This window comes from Euphorbia lathyris, chromosome 2 (assembly GCF_963576675.1).
Source record: "Euphorbia lathyris chromosome 2, ddEupLath1.1, whole genome shotgun sequence".
Classification (NCBI taxonomy): domain Eukaryota; kingdom Viridiplantae; phylum Streptophyta; class Magnoliopsida; order Malpighiales; family Euphorbiaceae; genus Euphorbia; species Euphorbia lathyris.
In genome coordinates this window covers 97,164,299-97,187,371 of record NC_088911.1, presented here as the reverse complement: position 1 = coordinate 97,187,371, position 23,073 = coordinate 97,164,299, and the positions used below count along the sequence as shown (strand labels likewise).

General features: G+C 33.6%; 1 protein-coding gene across 1 annotated transcript; it reads right to left on the bottom strand.

Annotated features, from left to right (window-relative positions):
• Positions 1 to 20,281: 20,281 nt before the first annotated feature.
• Positions 20,282 to 22,758, bottom strand: LOC136220748 (protein CROWDED NUCLEI 1-like). Its single transcript, XM_066008533.1, has 4 exons — positions 22,275 to 22,758; positions 21,325 to 21,990; positions 21,170 to 21,253; positions 20,282 to 21,010 (listed from the first exon to the last, which is right to left on the bottom strand). Exons 2-4 carry the CDS (start codon positions 21,610 to 21,612, stop codon positions 20,984 to 20,986), a joined length of 399 nt encoding a protein of 132 aa, XP_065864605.1. The 5' UTR covers positions 21,613 to 21,990; positions 22,275 to 22,758; the 3' UTR covers positions 20,282 to 20,983.
• Positions 22,759 to 23,073: the final 315 nt, after the last annotated feature.

Here is a 23,073-nt window from a genome sequence, read left to right as displayed (position 1 = left end):
AAGTTGTTGAAGCCAATGCAATTCAGCATTTTCGGCCTATCGTCATGAGCAATTTTAATTATAAGATCATTTCAAAGATCCTTGTTGATAGGCTAGCGCCCGTCGCCACACGCACTATCTCGGATAACCAATTCGGGTTCATTTCTGGCAGAAGCATTCATCATTGCATTGCAGCGGCCTCTGAAGGGGTAAATATGTTAAATAAAAATTGCTTTGGCGGAAATATGGCTCTAAAGATTAATATCAGGAAAGCTTTTGACACCATTGACTGGAATTTTCCTTTGGCTGTTCTTGATTCTTTTGGGTTCTCTTTGCAATTTAGAAGTTGGATCTTGGAGATTCTTCGGTCTACTCGTATGTCAATTGCTTTTAGAGGTGGTAGTAAGGGTTATTTTAGCTGCTCATGTGGGGTTCGTTAGGGCGATCCTCTTTTTCCAATTCTATTTGGTATTGCAGAGGACTTCTTTAGTCGTTGGCTGGCTAAGTTGGTGGATGAAGGACAATTTCAACCCATGGTTTATCATAATTCTTCTCATTTTCCTTCTCATCTATTATATGCGGATGATATGTTAATTTTCGGTAGGACAACTCTCAAAAACATGAAATGTGTCAAGGAACTTTTCAACTTTTATGCCGCCATCTCAGGTCAAATACATATATTATTTTTAACGATAAGAAATTGTTTGCGGTGTTCCATAATATTCGGACCTTCTTGTAAATTGTTTTCCTACTAGATTATAATTTTTATTTTGATTTTATAAAAATAGTCACCACAAAAAAATTTAAATCGACGACTCATTGAATTTTCTAAAAATCAAGGCTTGAATTTATCATTTTATTTAGGGTAATTAATTTATTAGTCCCTATATTTTGACAAAACACACTGTTTAATTCCTGTATTTTTAAAAACATACGGTAAGGTCCCTAACGTTTTTTTCGGTGAACTTTTTAGTCCCTAACATGAGTTGAGAATATAGAGGAAATTAAACTCACCATTGAGAGTAAGAGGATTTCCACCTTCAATTCGAACAGGAAGAGTAAGCGAGAGAGATTTGAGTCGATTTCTACCTTCAATTCAAATAAGAAAAGTGAACATGAGTGATTCGATTATGGGTTAGGGATTCAATCATTTCTCCATTTATTTTGTGAGCGCGAGTCGTGAGAGAAAGACATAGAGGTGTGAATGGCTTTTGACTGATAAATAGTAAAGGGTAATTTAGTCATTTCCGAATTCATAAATGGTAAAAAATCTAACAAACAGACAGAATGACTAAACAGTTCACCGAGAAAAAGGTTAGGGACCTTACTGTATGTTTTTGAAAACACAAGGACTAAACAGTGTGTTTTGTCACAATATAGAGACTAATAAATTAATTACCCTTTTATTTATTATAATTATTTATATATAATATATTATTTACCATTTTTTTTATAATATATCAAGGCTTAGACCCATAATTTAATCATATTTTATGTGTTTGATCGTTTATACGCCTAATTAAACCTAAACGGATATAAATTTATCGAAAATGGAAAATTACAGTTTAGTCCTTGAAATACTGAAAATTACAGATTACTCCCCCGAACTAAACAGAAAATTACAGATTTCTGTAATTCTATGACAGTAGACGATCAGCTATTATAGCTGGCCGATCGGCTATATTGGTGGCTGATCGGCTACAATGAATTAAATTGAAATGAAATTAATTAGCACAGTAAAAGAAGGCTTTTAAACCCTTCATGGTGTTAGCTTTGGCGCTATAATCCAATTTAGTGTAGAGGTAGACTCACAAACGCATACGAACGGAACATCAACGAAACCCGAGATTAAATTCCCAAAGTGGTGGAATTGGACCCGAACATAGTTGAATTGATATTTAATTGATTGATATATTATAATTATTTATATATAATATATAATATATCATTTACCATTTATATATATATATATATATATAATTTATCATAATTTATTATAATTATTTATATATAAAATTTATCATATATATATATATAATTTATTATAATTATAATTATTTGGTGCAACTTGTTTGTAAATTTTGTGAGAAGTAAATAAATATTATATCAACATGTGTATGTTATAATCTTATCGAGCCAATCACCAAGCTGCTACGATTTATATCTTTAATAATATTTATTCAATATTATTTATCAATATTATTATTATTATTGTTGTTATTATTATTTTTAAGGTCTAATATTATCATTAAATTTGGGCCTATTTAAAATTGTAGTTAAAATTTTAAAATAGATATTTGGGCCTATTTTAGATCTAAAATATCATATTATTTGGTCCTTTTCTCGGTATGAATGAATATTATAACTACATTTAAAAAAATTACTATATATACAGTAAAAAACAATTTGGGCCCCTTTTGGCTCAGGCCCTAGGCGGTCGCACTCCTGTCCTATGCTCAGGGTCGGTCCATAAATATTTGGGTCTTCTTATGAATTATTGTCCTGCCAGATTATAATTTTCATTTTGAATTTGTAAAAATAATTATCATAAAAAATTTGATCGGTACATGTTGTTATGTAATTAACTCAATAGTTTATATTACAAAAAAATTATTTTTTATTAATCACTTCATAAAACTCAAATACCAAGTCCAACCCATATAACCCCATAAAAAATACATATATTATTTTTAAGGATAAGAAACGGTTTACGGTGGTCCATTATTTTATATTAAAAAATTATTTTATATTAAATCATGTCATAAAAATCAAATACCGAGTCCCGTCCATATAAGCCCATAAAAAATACATATATTATTTTTAAGGATAATAAATGGTTTGCGGTGGTCCATAAATATTCAGGCCTTCTTATAAATTATTTTTCTACTATATTATAATTTTTATTTTGATTTTGTAAAAATAGTCACCATAAAAAAATTTAGGTCGACGACTCATTGAATTTTCTAAAAATCAAGGATTGAATTTATCATTTTTTTATTACAATTATTTATATATAATAATTTACCATTTTTTTTATAATATATCAAGGTTTAAACCCATAATTTAATTATATTTTATGTGTTTGAGCGTTTATATGCCTAATTAAACCTAAATGAATATAAATTTACTAAAAAATATAAAATTATAGTTTAATCTTTGAATTTATTAAAAATTATAGATTAGTCCCCGAACTAAACAGAAAATTACAGATTTCTGTAATTCTATGACAGTAGTCGATCGGCTACTGTAGGTGGACGATCGACTACCATACACATAATTACAGAATCCTGTAATTTAGAGACCAGCAACTACAATGAGTTAAATTGAAATGAAATCAATTAGCACAGTAAAAAAAGGTTTTTAAACCCTTCAGAGTGTTACCTTTGGCGATATATTCCAATTTGGTGTAGAGGTAGACTCACAAATGCATACGAACTGAAAATCAACCGAAACCCGAGATCAAATTCCCAAAGTGGTGGAATTGGACCCGAACAGAGTTGAACTAATATTTAATTGATTGATATATTATAATTATTTATATATAATATATCATTTACCATTTTTATGCACATATATATAATTTATCATTATTTATTATAATTATAATTATTTATATATAGATGTTATCATATATATATATATAATTTATTATAATTATAATTATTTGGTGCAATGTTGAGCGATTTCCGCAAGTGCACGGTATACGCTTGTAGTAATAAAAGATATCGAACCCACAGGGAACGCTTTTTAACTAAAACTTTATTTAATTCGGTTTAATAACGTGTTTAGGTTTAATAAAAGAAATACGTTTAGTTGATGGAATAGGTTTTGGTAAATTAGGATTAGATAGAAAGATTATATCGAGTTTAGAGAACAATTCCGTTTGGAATTTTGATTACAAAACAGATACTTCCGTAATCGGAATGAAATAGATTTTATTTTCATAAAGCAAAGTAAACAACTTTAACTTTGTGAGATTATGGACATGTAACAATATAATAATTTACTCAATTAAATGGCTTCGAACCATAGAAATCCCTCTAGCGTAGAGACGATTCCTACCTTAATCAAACTAGTGTTTTACTTCTGATAAGCCGCGATCAGCGATCATGTCATCCATAAAAACTAAATTTGTTAAGTGTTCAACAAAGTTCTTATAAGAATAAGATGGAATAGAACGTTTTAATAAAAACACCAATATATCATTTTGAAAATCATTTTGTCAGAACAATATCAAAATAACAACAGTAAGAATATATTGAATAAATAAGTATATCATTAATTGAAATGTGAATTTTCACAAGTTAACAGAGAAGTAGAAACTTGGATAGCATTGTAACGAAGACTTTGAGATCCGGGTCATCAATCTTTCTCTCAAACTTCGTAGGCTCGTCAAACCATATGCGCTTCAGCCGTCAATTCTTCTCGCTGGATCTTTGGAATAGAGACTGGTCCCGTCCACTATCAGAATGAAAACTAAACTAATACTGTGTTTATAACTAATTTAAATACAATTCGTGTACAACACGATTGCTTACAGAAATGAAATTTAACTTTCTGATTCTTTCCTGAATCAGAAACTCAACATAACAACTTTCTTCTCTAATTTCTCTAACTTTTCCAACTTAACCAACCTTGATTTTTGAAATGGATCACTTATTTATAGTTGGTGAAGGGTTGTAAATGACGGGTCGTGTCTGCTGGTGAAGGGTTGCTTTTATCCGAACGAACAGACGCGTTTTTACGAATTAAACATGTGTTTTGTGTGCAGGAAGACTTGCTGTCGCGACTGAGATTCTGAAAATCTCAGTCGCGACAGGGGGTATAGGGGCGAGCTTGAATACGTTGTTTTCCCCCGGTCTGGCCTCCGTAAGTCGCGACTGAGATTTTGAGAATCTCAGTCGCGACAGAGAGTTGTTCTCCCTGGCGTTCGACTGTTTTTCGTCCTCCTCGATCGTTCTTCTGGCTGATATGCATTCTCGGTACGTTTTTAAGGTTTTTCCTCCATTTTAGCTTCATTTTAGCTCCGTTTTCGCTCCTATTTGGATTTTACCAAATATTTAGGTACCTTGCATCAAAGAAGTAAATAAAGACGTAAAAGTATTCCAAATGAATATAATTAGCATGATTTTAATGTAAATTTAACGTATTTATATATGATATTTTAGGTATATTTTGGGCTTAACATGCAACTTGTTTGTAAATTTTGTGAGAAGTAAATAAATATTATATCAAAATGTGTATGTTACAAGTTTATCGAGCCAAGCATCGAGCTGCTGCGATTTGTATCTTTAATAATATTTATTCAATATTATTTATCAATATTTTATAAAAAAATATATTATTTATCAATATTTTTTTTAAGTCTAATATTATCATTAAAATTTGGACCTATTTAAAATTGTACTTAAAATTTTAAAATAGATATTTGGGCCTATTTTAGACCTAAAATACCATATTATTTGGTCATTTTTTCAGTATGAATGAATATTCTAACTACATTAATTTTTTTTTACTATATATATATACAGTAAAAAATAATTTGGGCTCCTTTTGGCTCAGGCCCTAGGCGGTTGCACTTCTGGCCTATGCTCAGGATCGATCCATAAACATCAGGGTCGGTCATCGAATTTTCTAAAAATCAAGGCTTAAATTTATCATTTTTTTTATTATAATTATTTATATATAATATATCATTTACCATTTTTTTATAATATATCAAGGCTTAAACCTATAATTTAATCATATTTTATGTGTTTGAGTGTTTATACGCCTAATTAAACCTAAATGAATATAAATTTATTAAAAATATAAAATTATAGCTTAGTCCTTGAACTTACTAAAAATTATAGATTAGTCCCCGAACTAAACAGAACATTACAGATTTCTATAATTCTATGATAGTAGTCGATCGACTACTGTAAGTGGCCGATCGACTACCATACACATAATTACAGAATCCTGTAATTTAGACACCAGCAACTACAATGAGTTAAATTGAAATGAAATCAATTATCACAGTAAAAAAAAGCTTTTAAACCCTTCAGAGTGTTACCTTTGGTGATATAATCCAATTTGGTATAGTGGTAGACCCACAAATGCATACGAACATCAACCGAAACCCGAGATTAAATTCCCAAAATGGTGGAATTGGACCCGAACAGAGTTGAATTGATATTTAATTGATTGATATATTATAATTATTTATATATAAGATATCATTTACCATATATATATATATATAATTTATCATTATTTATTATAATTATAATTATTTACATATAAAATTTATCATTATATATATAAAATTTATTATAATTATAATTATTTGGTGCAACTTGTTTGTAAATTTTGTAAGAAGTAAATAAATATTATATCAAAATGTGTATGTTACAAGTTTATCGAGCTGCTTCGATTTGTATCTTTAATAATATTTATTCAATATTATTTATCAATATTTTATAAAAAAATATATTATTTATCCATATTATTATTATTATTTTTTTAAAGTCTAATATTATCATTAAAATTTGGGCCTATTTAAAATTGTACTTAAAATTTTAAAATAGATATTTGGGTCTATTTTAGACCTAAAATACCATATTATTTGGTCATTTTTTCGGTATGAATGAATATTCTAGCTACATTAAAAAAAATTACTATATATACAGTAAAAAATAATTTGGGCTCCTTTTGGCTCAGGCCCTAGGCGGTCGCACTTCTGGTCTATGCTCAGGGTCGGTCCATAAACATCAGGATCAGTCATTGAATTTTTTAAAAATCAAGGCTTGAATTTATCATTTTTTCATTATAATTATATATATATATATAATATATCATTTACCATTTTTTTTATAATATATCAAGGCTTAAACCTATAATTTAATCATATTTTATGTGTTTGAGCGTTTATATGCCTAATTAAACCTAAATGAATATAAATTTACCAAAAATGAAAAATTATAGTTTAGTCCTTGAACTTACTGAAAATTACAGATTAGTCCCCGAACTAAACAGAAAATTACAGATTTCTATAATTCTATGACAGTAGCAGATCAGCTACTGTAGGTGGCCGATCGGCTATATTGGTGGTCGATCGGCTACCATAAACATAATTACAGGATCCTGTAATTCAGACACCAGCAACTACAATGAATTAAATTGAAATGAAATCAATTAGCACAGTAAAAGAAGGCTTTTAAACCATTCAGAGTGTTACCTCTGGCACTATAATCTGATTTGGTATAGAGGTAGACCCACAAACGTATACGAACGGAACAACAACCGAAACCCGAGATCAAATTCCCAAAGTGGTGGAATTGAACCCGAACAGAGTTGAATTGATATTTAATTGGGGTGATTATCCGAAGAGTTGGTGAAGGAAATGATGGCTCCCACTCACTTTCACTAACTTTCAAATGTTTCATTCTCTAGAAACCTCTATGAACTCTCAATTATGATCTTAAATGATGTTTTAAGATGATTTGGGATGATTTGCAAGTATTTGGGATTGATTTGGAAGTGTTTTGGGTGATTTGGGATTGAAGAAGATGAAGTTTCTAAAGCTCTCTCACTCTTTTTTATCTCTCTATAATTCTCACCTTTTTCTATAACTATTTATAAAAAATGATCTTCTCCCCCCTAATGACAGTTTCCCAGCCTTTTATCCCGAATTAGAGTAGTTCCGAACGGTTTTGGAGTAGTTTACAGTAGTTTTTTTCGATAAAAGCTGTTACTGCTTCCTGACGGTCCCCAGTTAGGTACGGGTCAATTAGTGGCATATTTGCCCCTAAACTAGACCTAGATTGTTTTGGTTTTCGAAAATGATCTTTCCAACCTCTGATTTTGACGATTCTTATACCGTTGGATTTTTCTCGACGATACAGATATTTCATATTTTATGATCTAAGGCTAAAAATGATCTGACCAAAAGATATGGCTCCATGACCATCCGGAGCTTCCGTTCGGAAAACTCCGAATGGTCATAACTTCTTCATTTGACCTTCAAAATGAGCCCAAAAAAGTGTGTTAGGCTCGAAATGGAATATATATTACTTTAAGCTCTAAGATTAAGAGAAGGAATTTTGTATTTCGGCCTTTGATCCTGTTCGAAGTGATGCGGGACCCACCTGTAACATACCGAGCATAGGTAACCTGAATTTCATCATTAGGGTCGCAAAAAGTTTGTGCTCACAGGCTGCCTCCCGATTAAATGCTATTTTGAATCCAAGGTGTCAACTATGACCATGGTGAAAAATTGCTTAATCGAAAAGAGCATGGTGAGAAGGAAAAGAAAATCATACCTGAGTAGTTGACTTGTCTTTTCGTAGTACATTGTTCTACACTATCCGCATCATTTCTCAATCAATTTTTCCTAAGAAAAACTATTTTTGCCTCCCAATTGAGAATGACGAGGTAGTGAACAATGCCTCCTTTGCCTCCTACAACACAATCCCTTTGTCTCAGGGAGACGGTTAACCTCGTCCAAGATGTTGTCATCGAAGGACCCGTGTCTGGATGGACTTTGTTGTACAACTTTGATGATATCAACTACCCATGAAAGGACGAACATCATTGATGATTTGATGACGTCAACTACCCGTGCCTGCACGAACCTCGTTGATAATTTGATAATGATGTCAACTACCCGTGTTTGGACAAACCTCGTTGATAATTTGATAATGATGTCAACTACCTGTGTATGGACGAACCTCGTTGATAATTTGATAATGATGTCAACTACCCGTGTCTGGATGGACCTCATTGATAATTTGATAATGTCAACTACCCATGTCTGGACGAACCATGTTGATGACAACTACTTGTGTATGGACTGACCTCATTATATAACTTGATAATGCCAACTACCTGTGTCTGGACAGACCTTGTTGGATAACTTTGATAATGCCAACTACCCGTGTCTGGACAGACCTTGTTGGATAACTTTGATAATGCCAACTACCCGTGTTTGGACGGACCTCATTGTGTAACTTGATCATGCCAACTACCCGTGTCTGGATGGACCTTGTTGTGTAACTTGATAATGCCAACTACCCATGTCTAGACGGACCTCGTTGGATAAATTTTTTGGTGTTTGAACCAGAAGAATTTTCTCTTCGATAAACCTGTTTAAATATATGTAATGCATGTATGCATGTAAGAATGTATGACATTTGATATATATTGGCTTCCAATGTGCTTTGGGAAAGTCCCAGAAAGATCTACTAGAGATATAGGTTGATATGGAGGTGGTCCAGGATCAAACAGTAGGTTGCAGTGCTCGATTACTAAAGACACGTCCAGTTCTACCATGACTGGTCATTACCCAAACTCTGAGTGTACGGACGAAAGTGATGATAATAATACTGATGAGGAGGACGATTGGAGCTCCTGCCATTTGATATGATTTGATTGCGATGATGATCACCACTGAGGAATTTTGACTCTGATGACAATAAGGGGCGCTTAGATCTTCCAAGAATAAGATTTCTTGCCACTGGGGTGCTTTGATTCTGAGGACGGTAAGAGAGATTAGAGCTCATGCCACAAGGGCACTTAGATTTTGATGATCGCTGGGGCACTTCAATTCTGATCTTCTTATTCATTTTGATTTTCGCTCTTCATTTTGCCTAGATTGTCCTTTACCAGTTTTCAGTCTAGCGAGTTGCTCGACTTTTGCTTAAGCCGCCCTTTGCATGTTTTCAACTTAACGAGCAATTTGTCTTTTATTCTTATTCATTTTTTTTCTTTATTTTTTTAGATATGGCCTCATGAGAGGCTCTTGGAAGGATATTATAGTTCACAAACTTTACAAGGCGTGAGATCGCTTTAAAGGATTTCTTTGAGTGGTCCACTCGAATTATGGATGTGTGGATCCGGGTTCATATTTGTCCCTGATGGAGGACCATTGAGATGCCATTGGCTTGATGCTGGAAGATAGCTCAAAGGCATGCTTTGGGGAACTTTTGAATCTGCTTTGACTTTTTAAGTTCATTTGATTTCTCTTGAGGATAGAAGCAAGTGATTTGTACTTCTGTTTCCGCTTTTCTTTTTCTTTTTCTTTTGATTTTTTTTATGATTTTTTTTGTCTCTTTTCTTTTCTTACCGCTCTTTAATGCAAACTCTTACTTAGACATCATCTTGATGACAGGGTAGTGTGAATGCATCGGGTCTTCTAAGCAAATTCATTTTAACAGATAAAACCAAACTTTGTTTGACAATAAGCTTGGTACACAAGTTTATTTGTACATCAACATGATTTAACCTCTGTTATTACTTTCATATTTTCTAAGTGAACATTTTCTCTCGTTGTCTTAATCTTGCCTAGGCCGTCCTTTCGGATTTTCAACCTAGCAGGCGACTCGGCTCTTAATGGTCATTATTTTTCAATAAACCGCCATTTGTGGGTTTGCAGCCTAACAAACCTTATTTCTTCTCATTTTGTGTGTGTAAGGCTTCTGCTTTCGGGAAATTTGATGTGATAGACTTCAAGCGATCTTGGTTGACCAGGTCCGTGAATTCAACTCTGACCATGTCCATCATTCTTGACTGATTCTTTAAGCTACACCAGTGTGAGTTTGATTTAAGCTGCTTTGAGCTTTTGTCATTTTTCAGAGGAATCTTCAAATGTATGACTCTCTCTTGTCATGAACTTTGTTCATTCATTGTTGATGTATTTGTAGCTCATTTACAACTTGGTGCTTCTTGTTATCAGACGTGGTCAACTATTCATTCTTAGACAGATCCATTCTGCCTCTAGATTGTTTGACTTCCATTGACCAGCAATCTCTTTCAATTTATTTGTTTAATGGACCAGCTAGATGATCACCATGTGATTTCTGATCAACTGGGATGATCTTTTGTAGCGTGTATCAGCTGATACACACCTTATGTTGTGGATCAACTAGATAATCACTTTCAATTTGAATCACAATCCCGCCCCAAAGTAGTGTCTGCTTGTAGAGGCACTGTATTTACATGATCACATGACCTCATGGATTCAAGAGGTTCAAAAAGAATGTGTTTTCACCAAAACAGAGTATCTAGCAATCATGATAGAGGTATGATGAGGGTTGAAGGAAGTGGGAGCACTCACAGAACATGGTTTTGGTTTGAATATCATTGAATGAGGAAGGAGGGGAGGTGAGGTGAGGTTTGGCAAATATATATAGGTAATATGAGTAAGTGCTTCATTTTAATTAATTTTTTTAAAAAAATAATTATTTAATATTTACCAATTATAATTTTCAGCTTTAAAAATTAAAAATTTAAAAAAATTAACCGATACCGGTATCTGAATATATATGTCAACCGAATCCAATTTCCTAACTAAAACGAGTAAGTGCTTCATTTTAATTAATTTTTTTAAAAAAATAATTATTTAATATTTACCAATTATAAATTTTAAGTTTTAAAAATTAAAAATTAAAAAAATTAACCGATACCGGTATCTGTATATATATGTCAACCGAATCCAATTTCCTAACTAAAATGAGTAAGTGCTTCATTTTAATTAATTTTTTTAAAAAATAATTATTTAATATTTACCTATTATAAATTTTAAGTTTTAAAAATTAAAAATTAAAAAAATTTAACCAATACTGGTATCTGAATATATATGTCAACCGAATCCTATTTCCTAACTAAAATTAGTAAGTGCTTCATTTTAATTAAATTTTTTTTAAAATAATTATTTAATATTTTTAATATAATTAAGGTGGCCCTTAGGAAAGGTTGCCCAGAATCAGTTGAGGATGGGGGGGGGGGGGAGTAGTCCGATAAGTATACATCACTACACTGAGATGGTAATAAGTAAAGACTCATCCATGAGGTCATGTGATCATGTAAATACAGTGCCTCTACAAGCAGACACTACTTTGGGGCGGGATTGTGATTTAAATTCAAAGTGATTATCTAGTTGATCCACAACACAAGGTGTTTTATCAGCTGATACATGCTACAAAAGATCATCCTAGTTGATCAGAAATCACAAGGTGATCATCTAGCTCGTCCATTAAACAAATAAATTGAAAGAGATTGTTGGTCAATGGAAGTCAAACAATCTAGAGGCAGAATGGATCTGTATCAGAATGAATAGCTGACCACGTCTGATAACAAGAAGCATCAAGTTGTAAATGAGCTACAAATACATCAACAATGAATGAACAAAGTTCATGACAATAGAGAGTCATACATCTGAAGATTCCTCTGAAAAATGACAAAAGCTCAAAGCAGCTTAAATCAAACTCACACTAGTGTAGCTTAAAGAATCAGTCAAGAATGATGGACATGGTCAAAGTTGAATTCACGGACCTGGTCAACCAAGATTGCCTAAAGTCTATCACATCTGATTTCCTGAAAGCAGAAGCCTTCCACACACACAAAATGAGAAGAAATAAGGTTTGTTAGGCTACAAACCCACAAATGGCGGTCTATTGAAAAATAATGACCATTAAGAGTCGAGTCGCCTGCTAGGTTGAAAATCCAAAAGGACGGCCTAGGCAAGAGTAAGACAACGAGAGAAAATGTTCAGTTAGAAAATCTAAAAGTAATAACAGAGGTTAAATCATGTCGATGTACAAATAAACTTGTGTACCAAGCTTAGTGTTAAACAAAGTTAGATTTTATCTGTTAAAATGAATTTGCTTAGAAGACCTGATGCATTCACACTACCTGTCATCAAGATGATGTACAAGTAAGATTTTTCATTAGAGAGTGGTAAGAAAAGAAAAGAGACAAAAAAATCATCAAAAAAAATCAAAAGAAAAAAAAGCGAAAACAGAAGTACAAATCACTTGCTTCTATCCTTAAGAGAAATCAAATAAACTCAAGAAGTCAAAGCAGATTCAAAAGTTCCCCAAAGCATGCCTTTGAGGTATCTTCCAACATCGAGCCAATGGCATCTCAATGGTCGTCCATCAGGGACAAATATGAACCTGGATCCACACATCCGTAATTCGAGTGGACCACTCAAAGAAATCCTTTAAAGTGCTCTCACACCTTCTAAAGTCTGTGAACTGTAATATCCTTCCAAGAGCCTCTCATGAGGCCATATCTAAAAAAAAAGAAAAAGAAAAAGAATAAGAATAAAAGACAAATTGCTCGTTAAGTTGGAAACCCACAAAGGGCGGCTTAAGCAAAAGTCGATCAACTCGTTAGACTGAAAACCCGTAAAGGACGGTCTAGGCAAAATGAAGTGCCCCAGCAGTCATTAGAATCTAAGTGCCCTTGCGGCATGAGCTCTAATCTCTCTTACTGTCATTAGAATGAAAGCGCCCCAGTGGCAAGAAATCTTATTCTCGGAAGATCTAAGTGCCCCAGCGGCAAAAGCTCTAGTCTCCCTTATCGTCATCAGAGTCAAAATTCCTCAATGGTGATCATCATCGCAATCAAATCATATCAAATGGCAGGAGCTCCAGTCGTCCTCCTCATTAGTATTATTATCATCACTTTCGTCCGTACACTCATAGTTTGGGTAATGACCAGTCATGATAGAACTGGACGTTGTTGAAACACCTTTCCACATAATTTTGATTTGACAAAATTATTTAAGTATAGTTAATTCACCATGATAAAATATTCCAACACATTAAATTTAAATGCTTTGATTTATTGATACTAATGTGTTTGTTCAATGTTGAGTAAATTCATTCCATAGTCTATACATTTTACACATAGTATATGAATATATGTTCATGCCATCCAATATGAAACTGTAGATTTGATCCCAACAACCTTGTCATTTGTTAGAAAAGTTATTTTCTGCCTTTTCATTTCATTAATTTTAGTAAAGATATCAATATTATGCATGTTCAAATATAACTATACAATATTGATGAATTGTTGTAGATGCATATTGATAAAAAAAGAAGAAGTTATAATTAATATTTGATGGTTGATTATTTAAGACAGTAGCGTTCACCTGGATTTTGAATAACCAAATGAATTTGGTCATTCGCCGTTAGATCTAGATTCATTAAAATCCTACAATAGAGATTCAATTCAAAGCATTCTATGGTGTAGGTTTAATGAGTTTAGATCTAATGTGAGGGTGTCAGAGAGTGAGGGTGTCAAAGATTGTACTAGAGAGCTTGAAGGAAATGATGAAGTTGAACTTGAAGCCTAAAGAAAATTTGATGAAATCTAAATTGATTAACATAATTGTCTTGAGTTGAGTGTGTATGTAGAGTCTTTTTTATTGTGATGTTGCTTCTTTTATATATACTGGAAATAACTTCTAGTTTTCACTAAGTCAAATTCTTCACCTTCGGATCACGTTCTGAGTAAATGTTCCACCATGTGATTTTCATGATCTTCGTGATGATTGATTTTGGCATTTTTTTATTTCTCTGTTTCTTAATTGGCTCGCGAAAAACGTGTTAACAATCAAATGACCTCTTGAAAGATGATTTCCTCTTAAGTTTAGTTCAAGTCTCTTCTTGATTTCCCCCAGGTCCTCATGGTTTCCCTGAAGATGGTTTTCTCGATTCCCTCAAATGATTTCCCTAGTTTGCCTTAAGGTGGATTCCCTCAAGATGGTTTCCTAGACTCCCTCAAGATGGTTTCCCTGGTTTGCCTTAAGGTGGTTTCCGTAAATTCCCTCAAGATGATTTTCCTCATGTGGTTTCCCTCAATAAGGTCCACTTCCTGAAAATCTAAGTGAATGGTGCACCAGGACAGGTAAACCAATGCAAGTGAAGTGCATCAAGAAGGAATGATGGTGCACTAGGAAAATATATATAAAAAAGATTCCCTAAATAATTCTTCTAAGAATAAGTTTCCTAAAAGAAACCTTACAAATTCATTCCTAAAAATATATTTCCTAAAACGTTCCCCATAAAAAAAGTTTCTCCCGTCAAAAGTGTACACTAGATAGTGCATCAAGAAAATTTTATTTTTGATGCAAACCATCGTCTCCCTCAAGCATGAACTTGAGGAACATACATTTCATGCTCAACTCTTCAAAAAAAATTATGGTGTCAACTTTTATAGGTATCACAAAATCTTTCTTTAAGTGACACAAAATTATAAGCTATGGAATCGGCCTTGTGACACTTTCATGTTAATATCTCGATTTCTCAACTGGAGGAATGCACATCAGCCTTTGAGATGGACTCATGGTTAGATGTCGGAATTTAATTCTTTTAACTCCTAAAAATGCATTGAAATCTCCCACTTTTCTTACTGTTACATTGATTTTGTCCTTTCACTTAAGTTTCCCTCTAGCTTCTTGTCCTATTTCTCCTTTGACATGACATATGATCATTGTTTTTTTTCTCTGATTTCTTCTTTATGTGTTCTAGTAAGAGGTTTGAGGAACTTTTTTTATGGCGTACTATATGCCCTTATGAACTAGGTGGTTTTGCTGGAGGCATCAGAAATCGAGGCCTCATTTGGTGGAAATGTTGGAGGCTTTTGGTCCCTCCTTACCTGAACTCTTATTTAACTATGATCTCTTCCGACATTTGTTACCTCCACTAGGATGCTTGATGTCTGTCCTTCATACATATAATTGTATGGCTTGAGGTTGATAAGGATATGTCTCGTGGAACTCAAGGCAATCAACTTGACAAATGTCAGACCTATATACTTCTTGGACAACTTCTCCGATGACCTTCATAGTAGTTAGGGAAATCTGTTGAGGGATGTCAGTTTGTTAGTGGGCATACGACATATAACGAAGCTTGATGTTCTCCCCATTTCCTCTATAGGTTCCCCTATCTCCCCAGTAATAAGGTGACTTCCTACCTCCCTAAATATGAAGTTTTGTGGCAGGTAGGATTAATGTTTGCAAAATATTGAGGAATATGTGACTTACTAGAATTTTCTGAACCTATTAAACTAGCGGCCTTCTGTAAGATGATTGTTTCCTTCAAGGGACGACTCTGATATTTCTTAAAAATACTATACACCCATAATTTGACTCCAAGGAGCTTTGGAAAGAATTTATTGAGGAGTTTGCATCTTGGTTTCTTCCTACAGTAGAAGGAACACCCTTGATCACACCTGAATTTGATAGCTTCTGGAGGATCTTTTCCACATTATCTTAGAGGTCACTCTTCAATGCTTCCATGTCCCTTTCGATGGAACTGAAGCGTTTCTCCAAATACGGTGAATTCTGAATCTCAATAAAGATCCATGATTGTCCTCTAAAGCTAGCAGTTCCCCTTCTTCAATTCGTTCCACCATATGTGGAACCTTTCATGTTAACACGACATCTTCCTATTTGGATTTGCTGGCTATATGATCTTTGTTGTTCTTATCATTTTTTTGTTGGCATTGTGATAAGGGTCCCACCGAGCATGCTAATTTTTGTTTGGGCTCTTTTGGTGAACATGCAAGTGTGGCTGAGAATTATAATGTTCTTAGACTTTGAAAATGAATTGAATGTGCCTACTAACTTTTAAATCAATCGATTGCACAAAGTAAAAGAGACATAAAATTTCAAAGGTGCTGATTATTAAAACAATACCGGTCTTAAGATTGAAGAACAAAATAAAATTGTACTCAGAGAACTTGAATGAAATGATGAACTTGAACTTGAATTTAAATGACAAAACTTACAATCAAGGAAGTAATTAAGAAATCTAAATTGCTAAATTGTAAAGAAAATTTGCCAGAACCTAAATTGCTTGACATGGTTGTCTTTGTAGAGCCTCATTTTACAGATGCTCGAGGTAATTTTCTGGTTTTTACTAAGTCACATTGTTCATCTTCAGATCACGTATTGAGTAACTGCTCCACCATGCGGTTCACATTATCTCCATGACGGATCAATCACTACACCATAGATGGTCTGTTGCAATACCAAGCAAGTGTTGGCTGAAGTCGTTATTGTGTTGCTAAAGAAGCTTTGGCAATAGTTTTTGTTAGAAAAGAGAGTTGCTTTTTTGCACGTTGCTAAAGATGTCTTAAGCAACATTTTTTCACATTTTTAGCAACATCGATACAAATGTTGCTACTCGTATCTGTGGCAACACTTTCCTATCCTATAGCAACTTAAATGAAATTGTTGCCTATATCTTAGAACAGGTAACACTATTATCGAATAAAATTATAAGCAACACTTTTGAACTTTCTTGCAACAAGTTTTTATGCAACATTGTTTTTTAGTTGCAACTCTTTTTATATAGAATTGCAACACTTTTTAATTTAACATTTTTTTTTTGTTTCAAACAACTCTTTCGTATACAATTTGCAACATTTTTTAATTTAACACTTTTTAAGCAACTCTTTAATTTAATACTTTTAATTTAACATTTTTTAGCAACTCTTTTATAGGTTTTTAATGTAACACTGTAATATATACAACATAATCTTTAACTCGTGCAACACTAAAAAAATTCAAAGAAATTTTTGAATTTAAATAATAGCATAAAAGCCCCTTAATTGCAATTACAAATCCATAATAGACCAATATGTTAACAATGAAATTTAAAATTCTCAAATGATCCAAAACACATAATAAAAAGTATAATAAAGGCATAATGTAACCTATCCTTCATACTCCTTAGAAAAGACAGTAGCATTCTCATTTTCATTTGAAATGCCACCATATATATCCTCAATACCAATGTTGAGATTGAGATTAACTTCTACCAATTTGTTTATGATTAATGTAAGCTCTTCCTCACTTTCTGATCCACTTGTTTCATTTTCTCCTCCATTGCTTCTTCAAGTTGGATAAGTTTCTCCTCCATTTCTCCTTGCAATTGGTTTTTTTTATCTTTGTTAATTCCTCTACATAGGCATCAGAAACATTTTTAGTTGACTGTTCCTTCAATTCCTGCAGGCTCGGATGCTCAGCTTCTTCATCATCTAGGGGTGGGGGCTCCTAATCAAATCAAACAAATATATACACAATACTCAATAACATTGAGGACTATAAAAAATGATGATTACAGATTTCAATATCCAGATGACAAAAAGGACAATGGATTGGTATAGGTACCCGACGAGTAGAAAGCTGATATCTCGTAGGAAGGCAACGCGTTCCAATTTTCCAAAGGAATGATTTGATTTTAGGTGGCAATTCCGTCTCCCAAATCTGTTTCCATCCAATATTGCTAGCATCAGACAACGCTTGCGTGTCAGTAAGAATTCTATAACCTGATTTACTAGAATAGATACCCGATCTAGTATAGTGCCAGATCAGTTGGTCAGCCACTTGTCTAAAGGGAATAACTTGATTACCAATTTCCTCAACTTCGGAGGTAGAAAATAAACGACGAAGCTTACCTCGATCCCAAATACGAGTGCCAGCTATAAAGAGATCAGCCACTACTACATTTTCTGAACCAGGACATACTGGCGAACCAACACGGAAGCCGTCCCTCTCCTTTAACCAGGTGTCCCGCCAAACCGATATCAAACTGTCATTGTCAATGTTCCATCTGACCCCCAATTTAAGAACCTTAATCGAACGCCACACACTCCCCCAAACATAATATAAAGATTTTGGCTTGTATTTATTTGATTTTTTTATGTAGACATGTTGATATAATAATTTCAATATAGTTTCTGCCAAAAAGTGATAGAATTAGAAGCGGTAGAAGATTTTTTTATTCGTTTTCAGTGTCCTTTTGATAGGGTGATTGTGTTGTTCGTTATGTGAGTTTAATTTAGTTCCGAAGTGCAAATTTCTTGTGTTTCTATTATATCTTTGTATTAAAAGCTGTCTAGAAAATTCTTTTTAAGTATCAACATTTGTTCTTATTTCTTTTTAAGTACTTTCTATTAGACTTTCTCTGGCTCTCTTTTTTATTATGTCACACTAACGGAGAAGAATCTTTCATTTTTGTGTTAGAATTTCACCCACTCTTTTTATATTAGCTGTTGTCATATAATGACACTAATAGAAAGGCAGCAGCTGTTCCTTATCCCTCTTTGCTTATTTGCTGGCTATCAGAGACACCAAGGCTGCTTCTATTTACTTCCATCAACTTTGTTTCTTCAAATATTAATTTATGATTTTGCTTGCCAAAAAGATAGAAAAGAAGGTTGGAACTAGAAGTGCTACTATTGAAAATGAAATGGTAGTCTGGACAGGTAAGTTTTCTATATAATTAAACACAATAGTAGTTATCCAACTGGAAATTGAAGCAATGAAAAATAGGGTATATGAGAAAAGTTGAAAGTTGATGTTATTTATAGCTTAGGTGATTCTTTGTGTTTGTAGTATGCTCACCGGAGATGTATTCAAAGGTGGTGCAATGAGAAGGGTAATACCATGTGTGAAATATGCCATCAGGTAGCTTCCTTTTTCTTTTGATTTATCTTTGTGTTTGCAGCATTGGTGTTTAATGATAACAAATTGGTTGATTTTCAACAATTCAAGCCTGGTTATACAGCTCCACTACCCTTGTTTTGAATTGGACTGATTCCTATGAACCTCAGGTATTTGATGCTATTCTATTGTGTGGAATGTAAGTATTTCTTTTCATTGGGACTTACCTGTGCTGGTTTGGTTTTATCAGGGGAAATTGGGGGACTTCTAGAAGAGACTTGCAAGGTCCTCGCCTTATAATGGTGTCTACTGACCGTAACTTCCTTCATTCTGATGATGAAGATTATCCTACCTCAACACGAAACTTGATCTGCTGCCACACTCTTCTTATAGCTGTAAATTTCTCTATTCATCATCCCAAGAAGGCGATTTGCAACTTAAGAATTTGAATGTGTTTTAGTTTGAACAAGTGTTAGATGTTTGTTGCTTACATTTTTGCAGTTCATGATTCTTCTAGTTTTACGCCATACTCTTTCGGTCATCCTTTCGGGAAACAATGTTATTTCCTTCCCACTCTTAATAGTAAGGACAATTAGTTGAAATTTGAATGAAATGGCACTTGTATGAATGCAAATATTAACAAGTGTTGTAATGTGGTGTGGTGTGTGACAGTTGTTATTTCTGCGAATTGTTGGGATTGTTATTCCAATTTATGTGATGGTGAGAGTTGTAGCTGCTATCCAGCGTCGGCGCTTTCAAAACAAGAGTTGTATATTTCACCCTTGCTTTTTGCTAGTTGAAATGGACCAAATGCATGTATGGGTCATTGAGTTAAGGCAGTTTTCTTATTGGAAGGTTTTATATATGTTATTTTTTTTTAGGGATAAGGTACCAAAATAGGTTTATGGTTTTTTTGGAAAGTATCAATTTAGGCTTCACGTATAAAATGGCATCAATATAAGTTTAACTTTTAAAAAAGGTACCAATTTAAGTCTCGTTAAGTTCTGTAAATTGATACCTTTCTTACCTTTCTTAAACGTTCAACCTATATTTTTATTTTGTATGTGGAGTCTAAATTGATACTTCTCCAAAAACCATTGGCCTATATTGGTACCTTATCTTTTTTTTATTGAAATTCTTAGGAATTTGTATATATAAGTCATGATTAATTGTTATAATTACAATCCAATCACACTATAAAATCAACAAGACTCTTGCATTCATTCACCATAAGTACAAGTCTATAAAGGAGATTCTCCAAATCCAAAATTGTATATAATTAGTAGAAAAGAAAGACCAAGCTGTAGTAGAAAAACAAGAAAATAGTAGATACAATATAGCCATAGAAGCAATGGATGAGGTTTAAGTCATTGACCAGCTAAATAGTTACACAAAGTAAAAATAGTGATGAGTGAAGGTTATGGATGAGAATGAAACAGTCTGATAAAATAGGAATAGTCATGCGATAATTAACAAGTAAAATAAGAAATAAATAATTATCAAAATTATTAATGACATTGACACTAGCAATTATTGAATATAGTCTCCATTGATGCATAACATCAAGTTAACATGATTAATTAGCTGAAATAGAGCCAGGACAGAGCAACTATAGCAGTAAGGGTAAGGGTTGGTTGAGATTAATGCTAATTTGAAATAGAGCCAGGACAAAGCAACCATTGTGAAAATACCATTACAGAAGTTGTATTGCTGAAAACACAAAGCGGAGATCAAAGCTTACCTCGAGAGAAGAACTGAAGGGCCTGCTAACCGAAAACCTCAACAACAAGGATGGAGTGGCTGTCTCTGCAAAATTTTAGAAACGACAAACCATGGAGGGTAGCATTGAGAGAGAAGAGAGCTTTGAGAGAGACAGTTCTTACGATAGTTATGGTTCCTTACGATAATAATACACAATGAATTGCCAGTAAAATTTACTATCACAGAAGTATAGCAAGGACACACCTTTTCTCTGTCATTCAGCTTCTCTTCCCGAACACGTAATTCTTCCTCTTTTATTACTAATTTCTTTCTTGTGGCATCAAATTTCTGCAGAAACAAAAGAGAAAAGTCAAGAGATATATAAAGAATGTACAATGCAGCAAGAGGAAAAAACATGCCTTCTCTTTTAGAACTAGGTTAGCCTGTCTGCAGCTCATTTCATCTTCTTTCTTTTTCAACATGGAGTTTGCTTCATCAATTTTCCTTTGAGCCTCTTCAAGGTCTTTCTCTTTTTGCTTAAAGATCTTATCATTCTCATTGGAACTTTCATCTCTTTGGTTAATAATTCTTTGTGCTTTTGACAGCCTCTCTTCTCCCTCTTGTAATTTCTCATTGGAACATAAAAGATTCAGAAAGGTACAGACTTTGCAAGACAATAGACAGCCAAAAACTATCTCAGGAAGCATGCAGCCACGTAGCCCAAAATGAAAGATTACCAGTCCAGATGGCAGTCCAGGTGCTGTACTTCAAGCAAATAAGGCTGAGAAATGCGATGAACGGAGGAGGACACAACCAGTTTTTCTTGGGACAATTCCCACAACGATCTGGCAGTGGAGCAATATCTCCTAGAGATAATTATGCATCGGTGAGAACAGAGAACAGAGAACTCAAACTAGAAGTAGCAAGAATGAGAATGAGACTAACTGATCTAGAAAAAGATCATGTGTCCATGAAACAAGAACTTGTAAGATCTCATCCTGCAAATAAGCTATTTAAATCCCAAACAGCATTCTTGGATACGGAAAAATCCACTTGATTGTGCTGATACCAGTATCTTAGAGATCCTATCCGCACAAAAAGACAATAAAGGATTCCCAGATAAGCCAGAGAATTTGGATAAGACACTAAAACCCATAGATTCTTTACAAGAAGAAAATAATGGAAACATAACCAGATTCAAAGAAAAAAATCAATATAAATGACACACGAAGTGTCAAATTCTGAATAAAAGAATCCGCGAATCATTTTTAACAAAAATTAAACAGCAGATAAACTCTCAAATTCTGAAATGGCAATCATAAGTAATTAGAGTGAAGTAATTAAAATTAAAAATCAATGGAAATCGTACCTTCAACGGATTCATGGCAGTGCAAATTGACATGAGGAAGAAGGAGTGGCAATAGCAGGAACGAAAGAGCAGATAGTGTCCTTACCATACCATTTCAAAAGCTGCGGATGGAGTCAGATCCCTCTTTCTTTACTTTATAAATGACGGATCCTCCCAAACCCTGTGACCACTTTCAAATGGAGATACGAGTTTTGAAACCAAAGAGGCTATTGAACCATAAACACTACGATAATACCAGAACCAGAAATCAAAGAACAAACGAAAACCAAAACGTATGAATGGTTTTGACATTGTGGAAGCCGCGAGCAAGTAGGTTGATGAAGAGGTCCGGGTTCCTAGAAGCTCCAATGCGGCTGAGACGCTAGAGGGCAAGCCACAGCTTACCGACAGCTTACCGACAAGAGAACAGGCATCGGGGTCAACTTGGAATTTGGCGGTGATGTATAAAATTGGGAATAAGCAATGAAATTGGGAATGAGTAAGGATGGAGGGGTATGAAAAATTAGGGTAAGGATGGAGGGAACCACGAAAAATTAGGGGAAAGTAAAGCGGGAAAGTTAAAATTTCAGGGAAAACTATTTGGGGAGATTCAATGACGATAAAAAAAATCTAATTAATATTAACCTAAAATAATACTATGAGAATAATAAAACCTAAATTTAGTAAATGGGTTAAGGGGCAAAAATATCTTTCACGTTTTGGTTATGAGCAATTTTACTTCTAACGTCTAAAATATGCAATTTTACCCCTAAAGTTTGTAGCCATGAGCAATTTTACCCCAACGTTGATAATTTTGATC